A 25059-nucleotide genomic window follows, 5' to 3' on the forward strand; every position below is an offset into this window, starting at 1 on the left:
ATATTATATTGACAGATTTTGGTTCTACTATGACCATATTAAGTGTTTATGTCATTTGTTCAAACATATTTATCGGCAATGTCTTTCCATTGTTTCTGTAAAAAATAATAATTAAAATGATACATCTTTTATTTAATTCAACACCTATTGTTTGTTTATATGTTAAACACTGATAGCAAAGAATTCTTGAGATGAACCTAGTTATTTCTACGTTTGTAATTTTATTTATAATTGGATGGGCCAAACTTGCGTTTTTTTCTAACTCGCTACTAATTTTTAAATTTTAATCATTGAAAAATGCTAAAATAATATAATAGTAGTATCTAAAACAGTTAGTGTAAGCTTACACTTAACAAAAATAAAAATGTATATTATGCAGTCATACTTGAACTTAAATTTCTCTTACAGAACAACTTATTACAGACTAATATAATCCTGGGCTAAGAGTAGGTTTTATATTTCTAAATGTCATTCCATGTCCTTCAACCACCCAAAAACCATTTACATTTTTGTACTTCATAAATGATGATTCTAGTTCATCTCTTAATTCTTTAGTCTGGGATTTAATCCAAACTTAAGACCTAAAATGAAAGTGGGTATCATTAAACGAGTTAAAATTGACAATTTTAACTACATTACAGCCTCTGAAAACTGTATATTGTGTATTTTTCAAAACAATATTGGAATATGACTGTCCTCTGGAATCCTGTAAGGACGCTACCTATGCATTTGTTGTCACACGTACGACATAGCAAATTTTCATACACTAGTTTCTATAGTGTGCTGTTAGTTTTGATGTTAGAGTGACATATAATCAAACTTTTATGTAAGACCATAATGTGTGCTTAAGTGTGATTTTTCAATATTTAAATTCTCAAGCAAGACATGCGCACGTCAAATATTACAAATTGAAAATACTCGTCTCTCTTGAAAATTAAACTATTGGAAAATCGCCAATGCTTAAGCATAGAAAATATTCTTACCTAAAAGTTTGATAATAGGTAGATTCACTTTAATATCAAGACTTACAGCAACTAGTGAATACAAATTTATTTAGTCATGTCCACGATTATCTAAAGCCGTGGGCATGTCATAGACCTAAGTACATAATATAATACATATTATAATTTATAATTAGAAATATAGAATAGATCTCGGAAATCTTATCTTCTGTGATATAAGCACGATTAAAGATAGCCGTGGATATAAGTGATAAAAGTATTTAACAGTCATTGGTTGAACGTTATCACAGTTATCAAATTTAAAACGTTGCTGACGTCTGTTTGTTAAATAATTCTACATTTTTTTTAATATCAATTTCGTTCCAATGTTCATTGTTATGAACATAAAGTATCAAAATGGCAGTCTGTCATCACGATTATTGAGTTTGAGTATATAAAACGTAATATTGTTTGTGTTTTGGTTTTAAATGCTATCCGCTAAACGAGAATCATGATACCTATTTGCTGAAAAACAGGTAAAATTTGTACACTGATGCATGTTTATTGAGATATTCATTATCTAGTCTGTATAACTGATGAGTCAATATCCTAGACCTTCCGGGGTTGACCAGCACACCTATTATGTAAATGTAGGTCTTGAACTAAATTCCGATTCTTGTTCTACCGTCTGTGAGGAATTAATAATAAAAGCAGATCCTGTGGATTACGCTAGTGGACTGTAAGAAATATGAATATTCCTTATTTAATATTTATGATTTCGATATTATTTGTTACATGTTAAAATTAAATTGGCCTAGAATTGGCAGCTATCTTAAAAAAAAAAAAATAACCAATTTAAATGTTGATCATGAATATAGTTTTGCGTTAACATGTTATCTTTAAATATGATTCAAATGTATCTTATGTTTATTTAATAAAATGTATTTCTATTATTTACCTTAAATACCGATATATTTTTTATACTGTTAGGAGTAATCTAAATGCCATAATTAGTTAGTAGTTTGTAGTAATCATGTTTTGGATATCAGTATTGATTAATTTTTAAGAACACTAGTTTATTAAAATTTTACTTGCTCCCAAGCTATCAAATATGCTAATAGGTACTTACTTACCTATTAAAAAGTAAGTACCTACCAATTAGAAAATATAAAATAATTTTAAAATTGATTTTCTTATCAAAACACAAATTTATCTAGTGACATCCATTTGATAGATTAAGTTCTAATTACAATTAAGTTATTATTATTAGGTATAATATGTACAATTTTAAATAGTATGAATTTAAAGAGTATTAAATAATATTCAAACAAAAATTTGTTGGATTTTTCTTTAAATTATGAATGGTAAGAGATTTTATAAGTTGTCATTATCAGGTGACATATCGTTGTTTATCGTATACTTTATTGAGACAAATTCTCTACACACAAATAATAAAAAAAAACAATTATTTTATATAAATAAATATATGTATCTTTTAAATTTATTCTTATTTTGTGCTTCATTTTTATTAGTGTACTCAAAAGTAATTTAAATTTTTGATATCTTAATAAGCAATGACTTAAATTTTCTTTTACTTTTCTCCTACATTTATTACAAAAATATCAATATGAAATTGCTCAGATAAATCTAACATGGTCAAACAGGTTTACATGTACCTATATATTTGTTGTCAAATATATCTAATATATTATTTAACAGTTATTGTTCAACTAATATTAATAACAATTTAGCCTTTAGGCCATAACTTCAATTTCAATCCATACTATTAAACTAAAATACATTTTTGGCTATAAAATATGTCTATACTAATGATATTGTAATTGTATGTTTACATAATTTTGGTTACTTTATTTTTTTCAAAAACTTCTAGGTATAATATCTGTGAGTGATTTTTCTAGGCATAGGTATAATGATAAATTATGTTAGTTTATTAAAAAAAAATTAAAACTTATGAAACAATGTTGTGAAATTAACTATGATACAATATGTAGATAAAATTATGTTAGTTAGTTAGTTAGTTTAATAATAAATGAATTTATTTATTATGAAAATTGTTGGGTATTTTTTTCTATTATGTTATTAATATTGTTCGAAGTCCTTTAGTTAATTTATTTAAAACTCATTGCGTAAAAATTGATTTAGAAAATAACATTATTTAATTAATAGCATGGATTTTACAGAGCTGATAATGTGTTACAGAATATGATTACAGAAAATGATATGTAATAATATTATTAATGGTATAGTAAATAGAAAAAGAGTATGCCTATAATAAAAAATAAATAATAATTGTGAAATTATATTTAATATTTACTTAATTTATAGCCATAAATAATGAAGGATGTAGTAAGAACTGTCACAGATAGTCATAACTACAATTTAATTTTGTGTATACTTCATTAATATATGGTAAAATTCTATTTAAGTAGGTAATAATTCAGATAAAATTAGATAGGTATATCTAAATTAGTTGTAAAATGAGCGAGTTGTTTGTGAATTAGTATTTGAATATTTATTTCATGTGTTTATGTAATATTATGACTATGTTTTGATTATTAAAATTTTTATAATCTGTTTATTTTATTTTAAAATTACTCTCATTTTACACTTGAACTTATTGTTTTACTGATAGAAATATATTAATTTTTTTATAGAATAAAGTTATTACAAAGACATGAAATGGAACATTTTGAAAGAGATGAACTGGACGATAGTGAAGAAGACACAGTAACAGATTATTCCCAGATGAATACAGCAACAAATGATATAAATAGTATTGATTCAACTGATTTTGTGTTGAGAACAATGCCAAGCACTACTCTAGTTCCTACAATCAGCGTAACGCCTCATTTAGCTGCTGGAAAAAATTATCCAGTCCTTGGTTATTATTTTTAAATTATACGATCATTCAAAATTAAACTTATTTTTATTCAAATTTATTTATTTTTACAGAGGAAAATATACAACAACTACATGAAATACACGAGGTCATACAGCAAATGCGTGATTCTGCCACGTTAGGATTGACACATGTAATTTAAATTATTGCATTTTGATTTTTAAGTTCAAATGTATTAGTATAGCAATATTATCTTTTTTAATGTTATAGATGATACAATTTTGTGGAATAAACAACTCATTAAGTTCTTCATGCCCTTCATTAAGTAAACCTCTTTGTCAGTCTGAATTAGATTCTTCCAGTCTCAACTCTTCTCCTACACATACAGATTTATCTTCGACGTTTGACTCTATTAGAAGACACAAAACTGGATATGTTAAACGTAGTATGTTTTTAAATTATTATTTTATTAAAGTCCTTTAATTCAATCTATTTTTGTTTAAGAAAACTCTTTCAACTGGTTTAATATGGCTAAACATTGTGCAGAGTCCAAAGAAAATGAAATTATTAGGAGAAGAAGTTGGGCAGCATTAGACGATTTAACAAAGAACCATATGCATAGCTTAAAAATTGTAAAACGACAAAAAAGGTATTAATGAAGTAATAATCTAATTATTTTTTTACTACTATAAATATATCTATTTTAGTGCAAGCTTAAGTAGTATGGAATCTGAGACAGAAGATCCATTCACAAATAGCACAGCAAATTTATTAACTACTGACAGTACATCATTTCGTCGCCAGAAGTCGAATAAAAATGTTGGTCTAATAAGTCGCAGGTTTAGTGGAACTTCTTCTACACACTCACTTAATGAGACTGACTATCAGGTATGAAATAAAAATGTAATAATGTGTTTTGTTATAAACTAATTATATAATTATACGTATAACAGAATGGTTTTAACAAAATAATCGCCAAACGAGCTGTTGAAACTTGTTTATTACAAGCCAGACTTCCTTTACAAAAATCTGTTTCCACGCCTTCAATTATGGGTACACGTGACATTTTAAACAAAGAGAATGTTTCGAATAATGATGTCAATAGTATTCCAATGTAAGTTTTTTAAATTATTTTTATTTATTTATTTATTTATTTATTCAGTTCACAGTTTTATTTTTATTTTATTTTGTAGTTTAAGCTTCTTTATGTCTGCATTAGATGCTTTTCATTAAATAAGACATTATATTGTAATATATTTTTTGATCACTTCATATATTAAACTTATCAATATATTTTAATTATTAAATTATTTTTATACTTATGTAAATAAAATACAATTATGATTTAATTTTAAGTAAAGTTGCGCTAGTACTTGAATGAAAACATTCTTGATGTTCATTAAAAAACTGAGTTCTTTACCCTATTTTTGGAAAAATAAATGTAAAGAATTTAAATATCTAAACCCTAATATTTCCTATAAAAATACCAATTATAAGAAGGCTCGTTTTGAATAAAAAAATGTTCACATAACTATTTTTAGTTAAGTTAAGTTGTTTTTCTTTAAGAGGACGTGGCATGCCCAAAAGTGTTGTCTCCATCTTATAAGTACATAGCATAGCAAACTGTAGGCTCAGCAGATCACGTTTAGCTCAGTTAGTTTAAAAATTAGAGTGAATTTACCTTTTGTATAGTTTAAAAGTAAGATTATTATCTAAACAATGTCATAGGATTTTTATTATATTTTAATTTTAAAGCGAGTTATGAGTATTTTAAAATTGTAAATTGTTAGTTAATCTTAAAATAGTAAATACTCATAACTCGCTTTAAAATTAAAATATAATATAACGCTTATGACATTGCCTCGATAATAACCTTATGTTTACATTTTATAAGAGGTCAATTCACTTCAAGTTATAGACTACCTGTGCTAAACTGACCTGCTCAGCGTAAAATTTGCTATGTTATGCACTTGTAAGATGAAAAACACATGCGGGTGCCTTGTCCTCTTAATTATACTTATATATAATTTAGATAAGACACACAAATATAAATGTAAAGACTTAAAATTTATAAAAGTGAGACTTAACAAAACATTTCACGAGTTATCTTCATATTTTTTTTATTTCTATTGTATAAAAATACATACTAAATACTCTGTACCCATAGTTCATACTAAAACAAATTTAACATATCGGTTTGAAATACTTATGGATAGCGAGTACTATTTAAAAATATATAGTTTTATAAGCATTAATACTCTAATGATTTAAATTAATAATAATAATTGTGAATTATTTTATCACAGATTGCACGTATATTGCTTTATTTCAAATGTATAGTTATTACTATTTTTATTTTTATTAAAGTAAATACAAAAATCCTACCCACCATAGAGGTCGTCCTAGTGGTACAGAAGACAGTGAGACTGAAGAAGAAACATTGGATGTAGATAGTACAATGAAACGTTGTTATATTACCCCTTCATCTAATAACACAAATATACCCTTCTACAATTTGTTTTCTGAGTGAGTTTTAAAAAAAATTTTTTTTGCACTGCACCTTTATTCATTTATTTTAGTTTATAATATAACAATAAATTTATAATTACGCTAAATTGTTTTTTCTAAAAACGTGTTGTAGTATGTCAGAAGATCAAAATGCAAAAAGAAGAAAAAGAGGCAGTTTATTTTTTAGAAAGAAAAAAGATAAATCAAAGAAAATTCTTCATTCCTGGATGTCTCCACCATACAGTAACTTTGAACAGTCATGTGATTGGTGTGCAAAACCTTTAGAAAATAAACCAGCTTTATCATGTGAAAGTATGAATGTGTTATAGTTATTTTAAACCTAAGTTAATTTTAATTTTTAATTAATTTCTAGGTTGTTTGATCACGGTTCACCAAAATTCATGTAAAGATCAAGTTTCTGAATGTGTTAAACAAAAATATGGAAAGGTTGGTATTTTCTTAAGAATTATATTAATTTTAATGTACAGGAACATAATTTAAATTTATATTTATTTTTACTATATATTTTAATAACTTAATAACTTTATTAGAGTAATTTGAGATTTTCATCATCGTCATTCCAACAAAGGTTTTATGGGAAACGCCAAAATAATGCCAATCAGTCTTCGTCTCCAAACAGGTAAATGCATTTTGAATTAATTTAATTTTAAAGATCACATTATCATTATCAAGTATTAACATTAAAATGCTGATTCTTACTAAAAATAATATAATATAATTTTAATAATTAAATCAAAAATGCATAGGATAGTGATAGAATACAATTTAGCATGTAACTTGTTTAAATAATAAATACTGAATTATCAATTGAAAGTGTTATTATTAATTTTAGTATTATTGAATACCTATTGTTTTATTAAAATTATAATTTAAAAATGTCAAAATAAAATTAATTTAAATTATAATAGATTTATTTTACTTGAATAATAATTATTTATTATTATTGGTAAAGATAATTTTTTTTTTTTTGTTATTAAAAATTAATTTTCTTTTAATTTATTCAGTGGTGGTTGTGGTAATTTTGACTGAGGTGGTAAAATAATGTCTCCTAGTTGGTAAAACTACTAGATTATTTCCTATCTATAACCTTTTATGCATAATGCCAAAAATTGAATAATTGCAATAACAATAATACATTTAAATTTGTGATAATGAGTATAACGGAGAAACATGCTTTGCATTTTTATGCTTTTAATACAATTGTTCTGTTGTACATTTATTACTTGCTTTCCTCTGGTTTAATTAAAAATATTTATGCAATTAGTAAAATCTATGTTTTTTATTAAACAACATTACATTTAATAATATACAATTGGCAATTGAGTATAGTCTCTATCAGTATTAATATTAAATATTATCATAACTTGAATGATAATTTCTAGTATGCTTTATTCAGAAGATAGATTATAGTATTAACTATTAGGTGTGTATGTATATCGCATATGTCTACTTATCTGTTCATAATGTCATATCAATATTCAGAAATTGACAACATTTTTAGTCTATACTTTCATTTTTTCAAGATAAACTTTTAATCTTCATGCAGAAAAATCCAAAAATAATATCATAAAATGTGTTTTATAAAATTAATTAGTGATCTACAAATTACAAAACAAAATATTAATTTTAAGTATTTAACATAAATTCTTAATTACAACATTTTAGTTGTGGTAGTGCCTAAATTACCTTACCATCAATAATGGCACAGAATTTAGTTCTAATTATTTTTTGGAAGATTAATACATTAAATATCAAGCAACTTCTTATTAACTAGTAGTATAGTTTTATACATAGTAATAATTGATTATTCTCATATCCATTCAGATGTAAAGAAAATACCATATATAACATGACTATGCCCGTAATTTTTCAACTACCTAACTAGAGCAATTTACTTTTTATACTATAATGTAATATACTTTAAGTATAGCTTATTTTTAAATAAGGGTACTAAAATTCATATTAAGGAATTGGAACATACATAATATATATCTGACCCTATCTTGGCCACCACTATAAATGGTCTCTGGAGTATTTTGTGTAGTTATTAAATATTTTCAATAATAATTACATATATACATTAAATTTAATATTAACGATTGTTTTGTATGTTTTATTAATAATGTGGTAATTATATATACATTTGATACAGAAAATAACTTTTTCATAAATATTAATATTTTTAAATATAATCTATACTATATAATAAATAAATACATTTAGGTCTAACTTAATTAAAAATTTTAGACTTATATAAAACTTAATCAAATGATTAAATGTATCTTATAAGTACAAATTAAAAGTACAACAATATTATTACTTAAATTTGGATTTTAGCACTTCAACCAGATGTATAAAGATCATTAAAAATTTCTCTGAAGAAAATAAATGTGTATTTTTGCGTTTAAGATATTTTCAATTTATTTATGTTTGATATAATTTTATAAACTATTATCTTTGTTGCATGGCTTTAAATGTATATAACATCAAATATTAACATTTGAAAAAACACATTTTATTATTTTCATTCATTATATTTTAACCCATATTTGATATTTATAATGAATAATTTTAGTAGAGGCTAATTATTTGTATATATTGTAGATATAATAATTTTAATAATTGAAAAAATATTCCTCAATTATTTTTGTGTGCATAAATTTTTTTTTCACCTATCCGTTCTCAGGAAATTTATGGTGCAGTTTTACTCGCCTTGGAAAGTGGTAGCAACCAAATTAGGTGTGAAGTAAGTTTCCCCCACAACACAATATAGTGATCTACTGTTATTGCAACCCCTTTTTTATGTGCATTTTGAATAATTCTTTTGGCTCTATGTTATTGTGAATTAAATTGTTTTGTTTGATTTTTACTTAAAATAAATATTAATTATAATAATGTTTTAGTTTTATCTCATAAATAAATCTAAAAAGTAAATAATTAAACAGTTCTTGTACAAAATACAGAATAAAAATTTTGTACCATTTAGTATTTTGTTGTAACCTAGATGTGGCCTAAGATAGATTAAGATTAAACTAAAGTTGATTATACATTTCCTATTAATAATATATTACAGTGTTGTATACATATTATATACAATTTTTTTCTCTTTTGGATAATTTTTCTTACTTATTAGTTATTTTTACTAAGTTATATACTTGTATATATAGTTATATTAGCAGACTTACAATTTAATTTTTGGATATTAATACACATTATTTTAGAGATTTCTAAGAAAAACTGAAAAAAAACTAGAATTACTTTGTTCCATTTACTCTAGAATACATTTTCATTATATGTATAAAATGTTGTATACTGTATAGTATATTTAGATGTGTGTTTTGTATTCTTAAAATCTAAATGCTTTGAAGTGCATCCAAGAAAAATTTTTATTTGTTTTTTAGGATTAATCTTTTTATTTTTCTCAAACCTATTGATTTGATGCTAATTGTTTATATAATTTGTAATCTGTAATCTGTTATTAATTACTAATATTACTTTTAATTTATAATTAGCACAATAATCATACAACTAGTTAATTATTAATATTAATGAACTGTACAGACAAATGATAAATAAATTAAAGTTTTCTTTAACTAATAAAATTAATTAATAATAATTATGTACCTATGTGTTACAACTTTCAACATCTGACGATTTTACAGTGATTACAAAATATTTCAATTCATCATCCTACCATGGTTATTGCATTTTATTTATAGTATTTCAAAAAAAGTAATTATAAGAAAAAACCTTTTATGCATGTTTTTTTTAGCAACTGCTTTGTGTAGATCATATGTCTGGAATTTGTACATACAAACTTAAAACAAATAACAATTAAATTTTGAAAAAGATTCTGAGCTATGTGAATATAATTCAAAGCACCAGTAAATAATTTTATACTATTATAATTAACTACCATTTTCTCTAAAAATAGTTCTAAAACTTATTTTTAATTGATGGATTTGACTAATGTAATCATATTTATTTGTAAATAATAATTATGATAAATTATTAATTTTACTTTGTCATAAATCAATCAGAAAATTCTATCTATTTACAGAAATTGGATATTGGTTCTGCTCTTTTGGGGGTTATATGGTAGTATTTAGGGTGTTCTGTGGGGATATATCCATTAGCCGTAATGGGGGACTCACAAAACCAGTATTTTGCTGTTTCACCTATAAACTAAAAAAATCATGAGATTAATAACAATAAAATGTTGTAAGGTCAACATTTTCAGACAATTAAACTCTACTAAATGGCTCAATTTCAAAAAAAAAAAATATATTTTTTAACTTTTTTTACCAAAAAATGTAATCAAATTAAAAAATAAAATATATGTAGTCCTTGTCTCTGTGAGTCTAATAAAAAATACAGATTTATGATAAATGTATTATCTCAGGAGGTATCTTATATGGGTAAATCCTCATGGGACAATATTATAAAGTATATTTGTTAAAATGATTCATTTAATAAAGTTATAGAAATATAATGCAGATCATATTTGGTATGATAATTATTATTGCTATTTCTGCATTTAATATAGTATAGAGAAATCCATTTAAGATTTTCTTAATTAAAATCCATTATCCATTAATGCACATAATACATATTAATTGTTAGAAATAATAAGTGTTATATTTCATTTGTTTGTGCACTAACTTGCATATAATTTTTGCGTTTTTACATTATGTGGTAAATAATTAAGTATTATATATATTAACATTTATTTTAGTAGTATTTATCGTAACCTGTATAATCTGTGTGTATGTTACTCATCCTTTTCATATGGATTTTATTTCATTTTCTATATCAAATAAAATTTGTGTATATTTTTAACTAATTTGAATTGTATTTAATTTTAGCCATCCAGAAGATAAAGATGATGCTCATAGTCATTCACAAGATGGTGTAGTGTAAGTAAATAAAATAATTTATCTCATAGATGTTAAATATACATCTACATTTTGAATATAAAATAATTTATAGATATAAAATATCCTATGTTATTAAGTTATTTACCAACAAAACATATACTCATTAATGTTAGGGACACTATACTCTATGCAGCAAAAGAACACGCCGCGGCCCAACAAAAATTGTTTCTACAGCGTATCCCCACACGACATTCTACCATAGAGGAACTGGTCTCAATGGCAGGATGTCTCGTGGGGATGTGCAGAGTTGGTGTATTCTCTCACTGGACCGAATATAGATAATGTATAATTTATTATATTTTACATGATAAACAATTCCATTATATTAAAAAAATATACGAATAAAAGATACTTAACATTCAATGGTGTAATAACTTATGAAACTTTCGTGTATTTCATTTTATATAATATAATATATAAATTATTATATACATATAAATTGTATTATATAGATTTACAGTTCTGCTGCTTTGACCTGTCGTTGGTTTCAATGTTAGTTAGTATTTCGCTAACATTAATCATATTAGGAAATAGTTCTAAATATAATAATAAACAATAGGTATTAGATTTTGAAACTATATGAAACCTTTTATCCAAATAATATGATACCAAAATAACTAAAAAAAAAAAAAAGTAACATTTCTTTGTAGGTATGATAGCTGATCACAGTCCACTATATACTTATTATGTTAGCGCCTCACTATACTAATCGTCTAACCATATTATAACTTGTAATTACCTGTTATCGTTTTTATAAATTTTATCAGGTTTTGTTGTTTTATTATATTATTATAACAGTTAAAAGGAGTATTGTGTAATCATATTTTGTTTTTTTATCATCAAAAGTTTGTTTTAATTTCTTAAATAGAAAATTTGAATGATATTGACTTCAAGTAATCTAATTTGTATGGCATATAACTAGAGAAACACTTAGCTTTGTTGCATTACACTAAAGTTAATCTAATAATATACAGGGACATGAAACAACTATGAAATGTGCAACATTAGCACAATATTCTGTTGCACATTATAGCGATACCTGCAACATACTAATGAATAGTTCTATATAATATTAAATATTTAATATTTTTGTAATAATGTGAATTGCTTATATATTTCTATTTTTAAACAGTTTTTGTTTTTTATTAGGTATTCGGATGAAGTTTCCTTAGTCCAATTTGAATTTTTAAATGAAAGTAAGCACCTATTAATATGTTATATACAATAGCTTAATAATAATTATTATAAGAATTGCCAATAAGTAATAACATACAAATTAAAAAAAAAATACCAGTAATAATAGGGGTTAAAATATTCAATTATACGTACTGGATACCAGAAATCAATTTCAGTAAATATACATTTACTTATACTAAATACACTTATTTTTTTTTTCTGAGAACTTATTAATATCATCAAAAAAATGTTGATGAAAACCTAAATTCTAAATTTGTTAGTCAGCACCTGAAGTATTTGCTAAGGTATTAAGTGACTTACACGTTAGGCAATTAATTGGGCTCTATCTTCAGAAATGTCACGATTAACTGCCTGGTATGTAAGCCATTTAAATACCAATTTTAAATACTCTAAATAAAAGTTCAGAACTCAAGATCCAAATTCTCTGACCTTACTTAATAATTTGTAATTTTTGATATTTTTATTTGTTTTTGTTGAAAAGATCATATAACAGCTCACGATTTAGAAACTGATCCTGCATTGGGACTACACGAAGAACAACCTGATTCTTGGACACCTACTGTTACCAAAGAAGTAATTATACATTTAGTATAATTTTTTTCAACAGTAATATTTATCAATTTGCCTTATAGATTTTGAAAAAATTGAAAGACAAAGAAATAAAACGCCAAGAACATATTTATGAATTTGTATTAACTGAAAAACATCATTGCCTTACTTTGAGAGTCATGCAAAAAGTAATTTTATACATAGATAAATTCATTATAATACGTGTCAATATTAAATCAATCAATATGTTATAGGTATTTGTTGATGGTTTACAAAAACATTTTCAACTCGGCGATAAAGTTTATCGTATGTTCCCTAGATTAGCTGAACTTACTGAAATTCACATTGGATTTTTGAAAAGTCTGAAAGAAAAACAATGTTCAGCCGCTATCAATAATAATGGTATTGTAGATTCCATCGCAGATTTACTATTAGATCAATTTTCAAACATAAATGCTCAACGTTTAAAAAGCTCTTATGGAGAATTCTGCTCAAGACATAGGGATGCATTGGATGTTTATAAAGTTTTAGAAAAAGATCCAGCATTTTTTAATTTTATCAAGCACTGTCAGGTTAGTGAATATAAAAATTGCATGACTTTGATAACTGCCAGTCTACAGATTGATTATATTTGTTATAGGCCAATCCTTTGTTGAAAAAAAAAGGTATTCCCGAGTGTGTATTGTTTGTCACTCAAAGACTAACTAAGTATCCATTACTTATTGAACCTCTTATAAAAACTTCAAAAGAAAACAAAATTGAATGTGAAAAACTTACTAGGGCATTAAAAATGGTTAAAGTAAGTTGAATGTTTATATAGATATTAGTTAAATTAATTGATTTCATAAACGGTATAAATCTAGGATATATTGGTGGAAGTAGACTCTCAGGTAGCTGAAAAAGAAAAAGAAGATAGAAAACTTGAAATTTATAATCGGATGGAAGCCAAGTCTTATACTAATTTTAGAGGACGTAAATTTAAAAAATCTGATTTATTGTCTGAGAATAGAAGACTGAGGTGAGTCTTGTTACGATATATTTTTATTATGTTATGATAAAATAGGGAATACATTTTCATGAAAATTCTTAATTTTACTGAATGATTAAACCACATTGTTTTTATAATATTTTAAATATCATGAATACAATTGTATTTATAAATAAACACATTTCTAATCAAATATCTAAGATATTATATTTTCATTGACATTTTAATAAGGAAAATATTTTCTATTAAATTAAATTTCATGTTGTGTTATTAATACAGAATAGAATGAGCAATATACTAGTTATACCATGATGGGCAATTAACTCATAAAATGATTTTCAATTAGTTTCTTACATAAGCTTGATAGATCATAATTTAATTACAGAGGAATTAAAGAGACAACATTCTCCAATTTGTACTCCTTTTCAAGGAAATTGTATTGTGCACAAAATAAAAAGATGGTGATCACACTTTTATAATATCCAATGTTGTAAAAATTTCAAACGCTCATAAAAATGTAATTTGACTTTCTTATGGACATTTTTTTCTTTATAAAGGTAGACAAAATTATAAGGTCTCTTGTATTGAATTTTAAAATTTAAAATTTAAAAAGAAAAATTTTTATGAATTTCTAACTCAAAATAATTTGCATATTTTTGTGATTTTTATGTATTTTGTCAAGATTTGAACTTTAAATGCATATAAAAAAAATTGTGATCATGGATATTTATTATTTTTCAATTATCATTATAACAATATATTAGGAGCCTTGTATTAAATTATCAAGCTTTTTGACCAAAAGAATAACATTTTATTGATATCTATAGAAAAAAAAACCTAAAAAAATTAGAAACTGAATATGTCCGTAAACAGTTCAAAATATTTTGAAAATTTTATCGTGTATAGAAATTGTGAATATAAACAAGTAAACAACCACTAACAATGTCATGTGTATACAGTAATTTGATACACCAAAAACCAAAATTGATTTTGTCAAAAACTGATTTTATGTAAAAATTTCCATTTTTCCTTAGTTTTTATGTGGTTTTTCCCGGCGCTTTTGAAAACTATTGGCAATTTTTAATTTTGACCTCTCAAATGCACTAACTACATTTACTTTTCCATCAAACAAGATACTGTTGAAGAAAATCGAATCAGTTTTACTTCTCTAAATAATGGTGATAGACACAACCATAAAAAAAAAACACATCATTGTAAAATCAATACATTTATTGCTTCGCTTTGAATCTAAAATTAAGCAGGCCTCAGAATGTTCATGAAATTAGTTTTCAGTTAATTGTCTTAGATTAGTGTAATAGAAATATTAATAATTATAATCTTTTCACATTAAGGACCTGCACAGTTACTATTATTTATCAATGGTTGTGCATACTAGTTGCCTTCCAAAGTATATGAATTGCCTCCCATCTTTATTATAAATAAAGAGGTTAATTTATACTAGTTGCCTCCCATATAGAATTAAGTAGTGGTACATAATTTTCACTAAAAAATTTCACATAAATTGATGAGTTTATAAAATTAACATAATAATATTATATTATATATTAAATAATAAACATTTTTTTGTATAATTAAAATTAAAAATATATATATTTATAATTAATAATTAAATTATTTTATTTTATTTTCCCTTTTCACACATCATGTATGTTTCGCACTTCACATTGATCCATTTAAAAACTAGCGTAGCAATTTAATCACTTAATAATATTTGTAAAAATAATATCATACAACGAGTGTTGGAAATCAACTAAACGTTACTCAATCATGTATATTATTTACTATAGTCTGGCTCAGGTCTGATTTGCATTATATATTATCATTACATATAAGAGTATAATAATACAATCTTAATGTTTAGTCGTATAGATATAATCGTACCAAATATCAAATATAAAAAAAGTCATAAATTACGACTTTGAAATTACAAACTTATTTTGATACGTCATGATGTTTGAAAATTTTTGGAACAACCCATATATTTATTAACTAACTATAAGGAGACAACTAGTACTAGACCAATTAGTACTAGTGTGCGCCTCTGAGTACAAGTCTTCTGCTATTTTTTTTTAACATGGATAGAGTATTATTATATATACTTGGGTTAATATAAAACTAAATTCTTTGTTAGTTTTTGCAAGTGTAATAGTATTTTCACATTTTATTGAATCAATATTATCATGTACCTACCTACTAAATACATATTATAATTTTAGATGTTAAATCTTTTAAATCATTTTATTGGAATGAGAACATTTGTTAAGCAATTAATATGTTTTTGATATATTATTGTTTAACAAAATTGTGTACTACTTCAAGTACCTACATAAGACAAATTAAACTTAAATGATAAGCCCCGAAAATGTTTGTTCATTTTAATGTTTTTGTTATATAAGTGTTAAGTAAATATATATATGTAGTATACATGTTTTTAAATGAATATATTTTCTTAGATTTGAAGGGACAGCGTGGCTTATGCAACGTCATGCAAAAACACAAATGGTGATGGTTAATGTTATTGTTATGACCGATGTGTTGTTTTTTATACTTGAAAATAATCACAAGTATACTTTTTTTATGCCTGAAAGCAATAAAGAAAAAGAAAATAAAGTAATTTTTTTAATTAATTAGTAAAAAATATATATAAAACGTCATGTTGTTATTTTAAGTTAAATATTTTTTTTATTTTTTTTTTTAATAGGTTTTAAAACCAGTTGCTGGTGTAGTATCGTTGCAAAAACTCTTAGTCAGAGAAAAAGCTGGAACTGATACTAAAGGTATTTATTTAATATCTTCTAATCCAGCAGAACCAGAAATGTTTGAACTCAAAGTGCATAAACCTAAAGACAAACAAGTATGGATACAATCTATTCGTTCAGCTGTGAATGAATGTCCTGAAGAAGAAGACAATGGATATGTAACCTTCAGTTTTGAAGAAAGACAAAGGCAATTAGAAACTAAGAAAAATAATATAAGAGAAATTGTTGGTACGTATCATCTTATTATTGGATATAGTAATGCCTCCTCTCAACCTGTCGCTTTGTATGCTGTTTGGGGGTATCAATTATTTTTAAACTAGCTAATATTTCCAAGTTAATATTTTGATTTACTTTTTTAGATTCAAGTTTTAAATTATCTGTTTGCTTAGTATTTTTAATTGGTGAAAGTGATTTTTCTAAGTTTGTTAAGAGATTTTTTTGTTGCTGGGCCACGTCTCCAGTTTCAACAATATCGGTATCTTTATTTTCTAATCCTAACTGTGAGTCTGGTTCACTAATATTCTTTTCATAGGCTTCTGGCTTATATTTAAATCTAATAATAACTTGTTTTCAGTAAAGAAAAAAGATCTGTTGTGCTATCGTTAGAATTATCTTTATCTTCAGTATCAAGAAGTCCACCTCTAAAAGTTTTCATAGTCGATTTCTCGAGATCTCTTAATTGTACAAGTGTTGATGATTCTTCACAATGTATGTTACTACATTTTAAAAAACCCACTACTGATTAATCAAGCAAAAGTATCCACAACACCGTTTTATAAGATATTATTAATTCAAATTTTTTTTTCTACTGGTAGCGTATTAAATTTTTCTTTACTTAATCCTTTGACTACGTATAATATGCAAAGCATACATTGTTTAACTTCCTTAGCCGATAAAGGTATCTTTCCAGATTTTGAATTTTCAAAAAAAATCCCCAAAATCATTGTCCTCGATTTGTTGTAAAATGTTTATTAAATCTATTAAATTTATTTCGAATTAAAGTGTAAATATATTTGATTTTGTTACTTTAGCAATCTAATTATTATAATTTTGTTTAATATACAATTTAACATACATTAAAAATGATTAGGCCAATAATTTTACATAAGATTTGCATGATAATAATATCACGACACAAGAGTTGTACCTTAGAATCAACATTTTTTCTTGAAAAAAAAATATTATTTCCAAAAAAAAAAATCGGAACTCCAGGGACAGGTGCTTCCACCTGTCGCTTCGTATGCTCATTGGGTGTCGTTCTGTTTATATTTATAAGGTCTCAGGGACTCGACCTCAGAGTGTGATATTATTACTAATGATCAGGGTTACCTTATGTGAAGCAAAGTACTCAACGTAATTATATATATCTTTTCTTTTTTTTTTTATTGAACTTGAATTCGGCGACTATGGCCATTAGCTGTTGTAGGGGTTATGAACTGTGGTAGTGGTAAGGTTGGTTGGTTTTAACGGTTGTTACGGTAGGTAGCAAACATGTGTATGTGTGGCAAGGTTTTTAACTACTATGAACCCGGGTGGTCACCCATCTGGGAGCTAGTAGCTGTGGCCGTTACTTACTCTCAGTCGCATTTCCGCAACCAACGCGCCACGCCAAGCCACATATATATATCTGTTATTATTAATACAATAACATATTATTACAATCTTATAATATAAACGAGAGTTACCGATCGGGTCGTAGTGTGTCGTGGGTGCTAATATCTGATATCGGTTAAACTGGTCGTCCGTGGGTCCTCTTCAAGTCTGTCACCCATCAACTTCCACTATCAACCCTTGACTCTCAACTATTGACTGCCAGGAGTCCTGGTCTGTCATTAACACAATGCGTGTTAAACCCTAGTCACCATAATATATATTGCACAATGCACGATCAAATTTGCCATTACTAACACTCAGCATATTAGCTGTGCTCAACGTAGGGAGTAATGTACGATGTCGATGACGACAAGTATTTATATTACATTTTAGAGTTATATAATGTTTTATTCATTTTTTATTAATTTCTGTGTATAATTTGCATAGGAGTTTTGAGGCAAAAAGATGTGGAACAAGCTCTGATTTTAGAAGAAAAAATGGGCTTACAGCTAAAGCTATTAGCATCTGCTGGAGTAGAAAGCTTACCAATTGAAACTCCATCATATTGTCATTTGGTTACAGAGCATCAAGATTCGGAAAAGATACGAAAAGAAGTTATGAATGCTATACAGGTAAATTAAATATTATTTGTATTGTTATCTATTTTCTTAAAAAAATTTTTTTATGTTTTCAGAAAGTCAATGAACTTGCTTGTTCATTGTATGCTTCTGGTACAAATTTGTCTCGTAGTGCAAGTTCTGTAGGTGAACATCAAAGTGTAACATATGTTTCACCGACATTACCTAAAAGAGCTGAAACATTTGGTGGATTTGATAATTCATTATCATCACCAAAAAGTAATTACAGGCATAACGCACTCACTCATAAATTAATTATTATTTATTAGGTTAAGAATATAAAGTTTATGCTCTTAGTCAACTTAAAGTTAACTTAGTTAACTTTCATTTATTTATTATATACATTTATATTTAGATGCTCTAAGAAAATTACCAAAAGTTGTGGACGGTAATGAAAATAGTGTGGAATCTGGCAATTCTAGTCCAATGGGTACTCCAAGTTCCACTCGTAAAGATTCCAAATTGGTAAATTTAGATCTAAATTCAAAATATTGATTGCCATAATTCAAATTTATTTTAAAAATATTATTAATAATATGTATTTATTTCTACATATTAATATAGAGAGATGGAAATCTTACTTGGAAAGAAAATTGTAGTACAAGCTCATCTCAAAGTGCTACTACAATACAATCATCCAGCGAGTTCCCAACATTATTAGCTCTAGGAAAAGAACAACAAGCTACGGCAATGGAATTAACACATCATATTTATACTTTATCTTCCATTATTTCACAACAAATGACTAATATTGATAGGTAAATATAATGTTGTTTATAATTATTTCGGTTATATATCCAAAACCATATTACCTGTTTTATGCCTGAGCTGAATTTATGTAATGCATTTTTATTTGCGGTATTTGAAGCTTAACCCAACTAATTCATAAAATTCTTATTTATAAATAATTAAATAATGATTAAATTAAATTGGATTACAATTATACATAATAATGTATGACAAAAATAAAAAACCACAAAAGGTTATAAAAACAACAAATATAAAAACAAACCATGTTTTTTTAAGAGATCATTCACAATATCCTTTGAAAATGAACTTTCTCCAATTAGTAGTATCCAAGTAGTATACATTTAGACAATAGCCCATAGTAATGTTTACAGTTCATATATTTTTGTCCATTATAATACATTTTTATGATGAGTATGAGGTCATTAATGTTAAATATTTTTGAAAAAAAAATGATAAAATCAGTAGTATACACAGACTAAGATATAATGGACTGGAAACGACAGGGTTGGCGGGGATCGGGGGACGGCCACGAAAAGGTGTCACTTAGCTGATAAGAATACTATTCTTGAAGTTTTCAGCGCTACCGGTGAGTTTTTTTGGCTACACAATTTGTATCTTGTCCATGTTAAATGCAGAACACATAGCGACCCCCCGCAATTTGCCTCTTGTACATACATTTGTGGCCGTGATAAGCTGCTCGTTGCCAGTCCATTATATCTTAGTCCTTGGTAGTATATAATATATATTTATTAATGTTGAAATTCCTCTAAATTTGATATTTTATCAATAGGTACCTCAGTTATTATTATTATTGTTTATTAACCCTTGTAGTTATAATGATTTAAATTAAATGTATTGATGTTATGTGATATAAAAGGTGATAGTAGAATGTAGTAGGTTCGTCAAAATAATTGGTGGAATAAAATTTTTTATAGTCTTCAAGCTGAGTTAGCTGCTTACAAGTCACAGAATATTCTGGAAGACCCGGCTGTAAACAGTTCAAATATGAGTTCTAGTGCCTTGTCAAAAGATAAAAGACCAGTTTATAGACATAATCATCAATTAGAGGAACTACGCAATCTACAAGACAAGTTTACACATGAGAAAGAGTCTTGGATAAGAGAACGTGATTCTGAAATTAAGGATTGGGAAGAAAAAAGAGAACAGTTGCTCAGATTACAGGTTAGTTTTACAATTTAAAATGGCAATTATTAGAATGTGTGTACACGGTTTAATTAACAATGATATGTAACATTACTTCTTACAATTGAAGTTATTTGATTATTAAATCTAAAATGCATTATTATACATTAGGTAGTTGATTTCCTGAAATTTGAATAGTATTAATATTCAATTATAATTTCAATTGTTTTTAGGAACAAGTACGATTAGAACAAACTGATGTAACTCAGCAACGAGAGCAGCTTTACCTTAAATTGCAAATGTTAACCAATCAAGGTATTATTGTGTCACCTAATATGCAGCCGCCACCTGTGTCACCAAATCAACAAACACAAAATCAATCTCCCTCTGAAGGAGTAGCTCAACCGTTGTCTCATTCAGAATCTGTGCGTAGTAAAAGAACCGATTCTATGAAATGGAAACAACATACTCCACCTTCAACTGCTTCCACGTCTACATTACCTATTAATCTGATTAGTGCTACAAACCAACAAAAGGTATGAATATATTTATAATGGAAAATTAGGTAAAATTCTCATGTGATCTATTTTTTATAAATTTGTTTAGGTAGCTTCCAAAGTTCAAATAAAACAAAAATTACCATTTAAATTAGCTAATAAATTGGGTAACAATAATGCAAGCTCTACATCTGACACCATACCCAATACCATAACTTCACCTACTTCCCAATCAGCATATGCTTTTCAACAGCTTTTACCATTAAAGTTGCGTGAGAGTGCCAAAAACCCAATGAACCCTGTTCAAGGCAGTTCTGTTGAATTACTATCACCATCAAATCAACAAGGTCCTAGTCATTCACGTACAGGATCTAGTCCGGCAATGATGCAAAGTGCTCAGGTACTTAGAATATATTTGCAGAAGAATATGATACATATTTTATAAATTATAATTAGAAGGCTCTATCTTATATAATGTCAATTTATCATTGGCATTAATAAATTTAACATTTATTTTTACACAAATCATAAAATCATAAATGTTGACAAAAGTATTAAGTTAAGAATGGAGGATGTCATACTCATCTGTGTTGGCTCTGTCATTTAAACTACATACCAAATTTACATTCAGCAGATCCCATTTTGTGTTGTTAGTTTTACTATTAGAGTGAATTGGCCTATTATCAAACTTCAAGGTAAGAAAATCATCCATATTTGTACATTGGTTTTTACATATATTTAAATTTTCTAAGCGAGAAATGTGTGTGTAGAATATTGCAATTTAAATATGCTCATAACATGTTTGAATATTACAATTTTAAATATCAAAGGTAACTGGTTCTGCTCTAAGGATCTAACACAAATTTGTTATGTTTAACTTCTGTAAGCCAGAAAAACACAAGCGGGTATGACATTATCTTAAAGTACAAAAAAAAAAATCTGTAGTCGCGTAGATAATCCAAATGAACAATAAAAATATTAAATTAAACAATGATTTTTATTTAATTATACATTAGTAGATAAAGTGTTGAAAAGTTGTTTTTTTAATATTAAATTTGAATACTAGAATTTCTTAATGCAGTTACTCAATAATATTATTGTTTTATAATTGATATTTATCGTAGTAACATTGTGTCTATTATATTTATTTTTCATTTTAAATATTTAGATAATAGAAGGAAAACAATCGGGCAACAAAGCTGGAAGAACAAATACCTATCCAAAATTGCCTGAAAAATTTCGCATTCGTAGCCCAGAGTCAAAACAATCCAAAACACAGAATACCGAAAACAGTGGCAGCATCAATAACACCAATGCTACCTCCACCGCCGAAGAAGAAGTGATATTCTTCTGATTGTAATATTTTTCTACAACTTAAACATTTTCATTACTAGTGGATCTCTTTGTTTATATTGAATAGGACAAACTACTATGGACATTCTTAGACAATAATTTTATTAATACTATATAATATTCTCCAGATATTATATATTTCCCATTCCACTATTTAACTTATAAGTTTTTTAGAATCATAAAACGTCTTTCAAATTAAGATAATGGTATTAAATATTAGTAGAATTCAAATTCCCAATGGTTTTTTTTTATATTATATACATAGCATATATATATTTGTCATTGGTGTTCAGTTGTTAAATTATGTCTTTCCTATTACATTTGTTTTTTTTTCCAAAATGTTTATCCATTTCTTTCATTGTGATTTTTTTTTCTAAAATTATTTATTTCATTTCTAGTAGTTATCTATTTTAAATCCTTAAATTTAAGGCTAGCGGTAATGTTCGAGCTTTAACATGTGTTATTTTTTTTATACATTTTGTTTTATATTTCTACTTCTATTTATATACTATTATTATTATTATTATTATTATTACTATTATAATATTTTTTTTTTTGGGGGGGGGGGAAGTCCTCTGAGGTGGCCTAAGCAATAATTGATGACTAAGACTTTCAAACTTCGCCTATATGTTGCCTAACATAACTAGGGCTGTGATGCACCTTTATTTTGTGGTTAAATTTATATAGTATTTTTTTATTAAAAATATTTCATTAGCAATAATCAGTGATAACAGTTACTTAAGTGATGACAAACAACTACAATCTAATAGACAAATACTATCTTAACTTGTAGGTTTTTTTTAATTTTGCTAAGATTTGCATGTTTTATCATCACTTAAGATACTGTTTTGTACTAACGATGTGTCTTATATGCAATACTTATTTTTAAATGTGATTAATTATAAAAATATTGTTTTGATAACTTTTATATAATAATTATTTTAATATTATATTACATATTATGGTTCAAAAAGATATGTAGGAACTTAAATTTATATGACTTGTTTTGTAAATATCACCAAATCTTCAGGCTTATTTGAACCATTCTTACTAAAAAAATATTTTTTTATTTTTATCCTTTTTTTAATCATAATTTTGTTGATGACACCAGTGCACGGTTAATATTATTATTTTTAACCGGTTTTATTTACTTTTTACTGTATTTAAATCATGTTAAGCCTAGTTTCACAGTATTATATAACTTGTATGACCAAAAATATGTTTTTTTTTTGTTACTCCTAGATTTTTGAATCTTTTTATTGTTATTATTATTACAAATATTTTTTATTTTTGTAGTAATACCTATATCAATCTTCTTGGTTTATTAATAGTTATTTTTAATAAGTTTTTACAAGCTCATTGTATTTTGTTTAATGATACCTACCTTATATATTTATAATAATATATTGTTATCATCATTATTTTTATTATTGTATTGTATTACAGGTTATAATTTATTATATATTTATATAATACATTATACACTCATATTTATAAATTAATATAAAATAAACATATATTGAACTTTAAATTTTTGTTGTTGGTATTTTAATATTGTGTCATTATAGAGTTTTTTATGTTCGTTAAAATCATACTTTGATTTTTGAATCATAAAATCAAATATGATTTATGAAAAAGCTCTTGGTGTAGGTGATAAGTTGATTTTATTTCAATTAAAAATTTTGAGTTAGTGTTACTTTACATAACTTATGATAGTATTTAAATGCCTCATAGCATTATCAAAGCATGAATACCTTTAAAAATGTACCACTTTATTATAGCCACTTAATTACGCAAGTGATAGAAAAACGATGATTTAACTTTTGGCATTTATAATTGGTACGTCTGTATAAAAGGGTTGACCTATATAAGTGTTAATATAATATAAGCTAACAATAATACAAAAACAAACTACCAAAATTTGGTATGATTTGGTAAATGTTTGCATTCATTCATCGCGTATGATCGGTGCCGACGCCACATGCTCAGGTTTGATATCGTGTACGTTTTTTTTTGGTCGGGTAATTGAACATTCGAAATATCATGAGCTTCTTAGCTACTCGGGGTTTCTTCTGTGTACTGCAAAACCTCTCCCCCCACCGCCGTCACTATAGAGCGACCTGAGTATACCTACGTAACCGACTCCAAAATGTTGGTTTGACCTCGCCGAGAGAATGAAGTTTTCCTTCATCCGCACGTACTCCTTCTCGCCACACTATGGGTAATTACATTATTTGCATCAACAAATCTTTATTGTGCTAAAACGTGCTGACGTTAAATATTTTATTCATTTAAACAAATCTA

General features: G+C 26.0%; 1 protein-coding gene across 4 annotated transcripts; it reads left to right on the top strand.

The window, feature by feature from the left end:
- The first annotated feature begins 1335 nt into the window (after window positions 1–1335).
- LOC132940524 (rho guanine nucleotide exchange factor 18) lies at window positions 1336–24146 on the top strand. Of its 4 annotated transcripts, none has more exons than XM_061008186.1 (29): window positions 1336–1477; window positions 3617–3843; window positions 3915–3994; window positions 4072–4246; window positions 4306–4450; window positions 4509–4689; window positions 4755–4915; window positions 6169–6327; window positions 6443–6621; window positions 6683–6756; window positions 6861–6949; window positions 9017–9076; window positions 11196–11246; window positions 12417–12463; window positions 12946–13037; window positions 13097–13201; window positions 13268–13585; window positions 13654–13812; window positions 13877–14031; window positions 16476–16632; window positions 16724–17009; window positions 18822–19006; window positions 19069–19231; window positions 19368–19477; window positions 19577–19770; window positions 20698–20944; window positions 21139–21441; window positions 21512–21802; window positions 22571–24145. In XM_061008186.1, exons 2-29 carry the CDS (start codon window positions 3642–3644, stop codon window positions 22754–22756), a joined length of 4554 nt encoding a protein of 1517 aa, XP_060864169.1. In that variant the 5' UTR covers window positions 1336–1477; window positions 3617–3641; the 3' UTR covers window positions 22757–24145. The 4 variants fall into 4 exon arrangements, with proteins under 4 accessions (XP_060864169.1, XP_060864168.1, XP_060864166.1 ...); XM_061008183.1 differs by lacking the exon at window positions 1336–1477 and adding an exon at window positions 1510–1680 and having other exon boundaries at window positions 22571–24146; XM_061008185.1 differs by lacking the exons at window positions 1336–1477; window positions 6169–6327 and adding an exon at window positions 1509–1680 and having other exon boundaries at window positions 22571–24146.
- The last annotated feature ends 913 nt before the right edge of the window (window positions 24147–25059 follow it).

This window comes from Metopolophium dirhodum, chromosome 3 (genome assembly GCF_019925205.1).
Source record: "Metopolophium dirhodum isolate CAU chromosome 3, ASM1992520v1, whole genome shotgun sequence".
NCBI classification, from domain to species: domain Eukaryota; kingdom Metazoa; phylum Arthropoda; class Insecta; order Hemiptera; family Aphididae; genus Metopolophium; species Metopolophium dirhodum.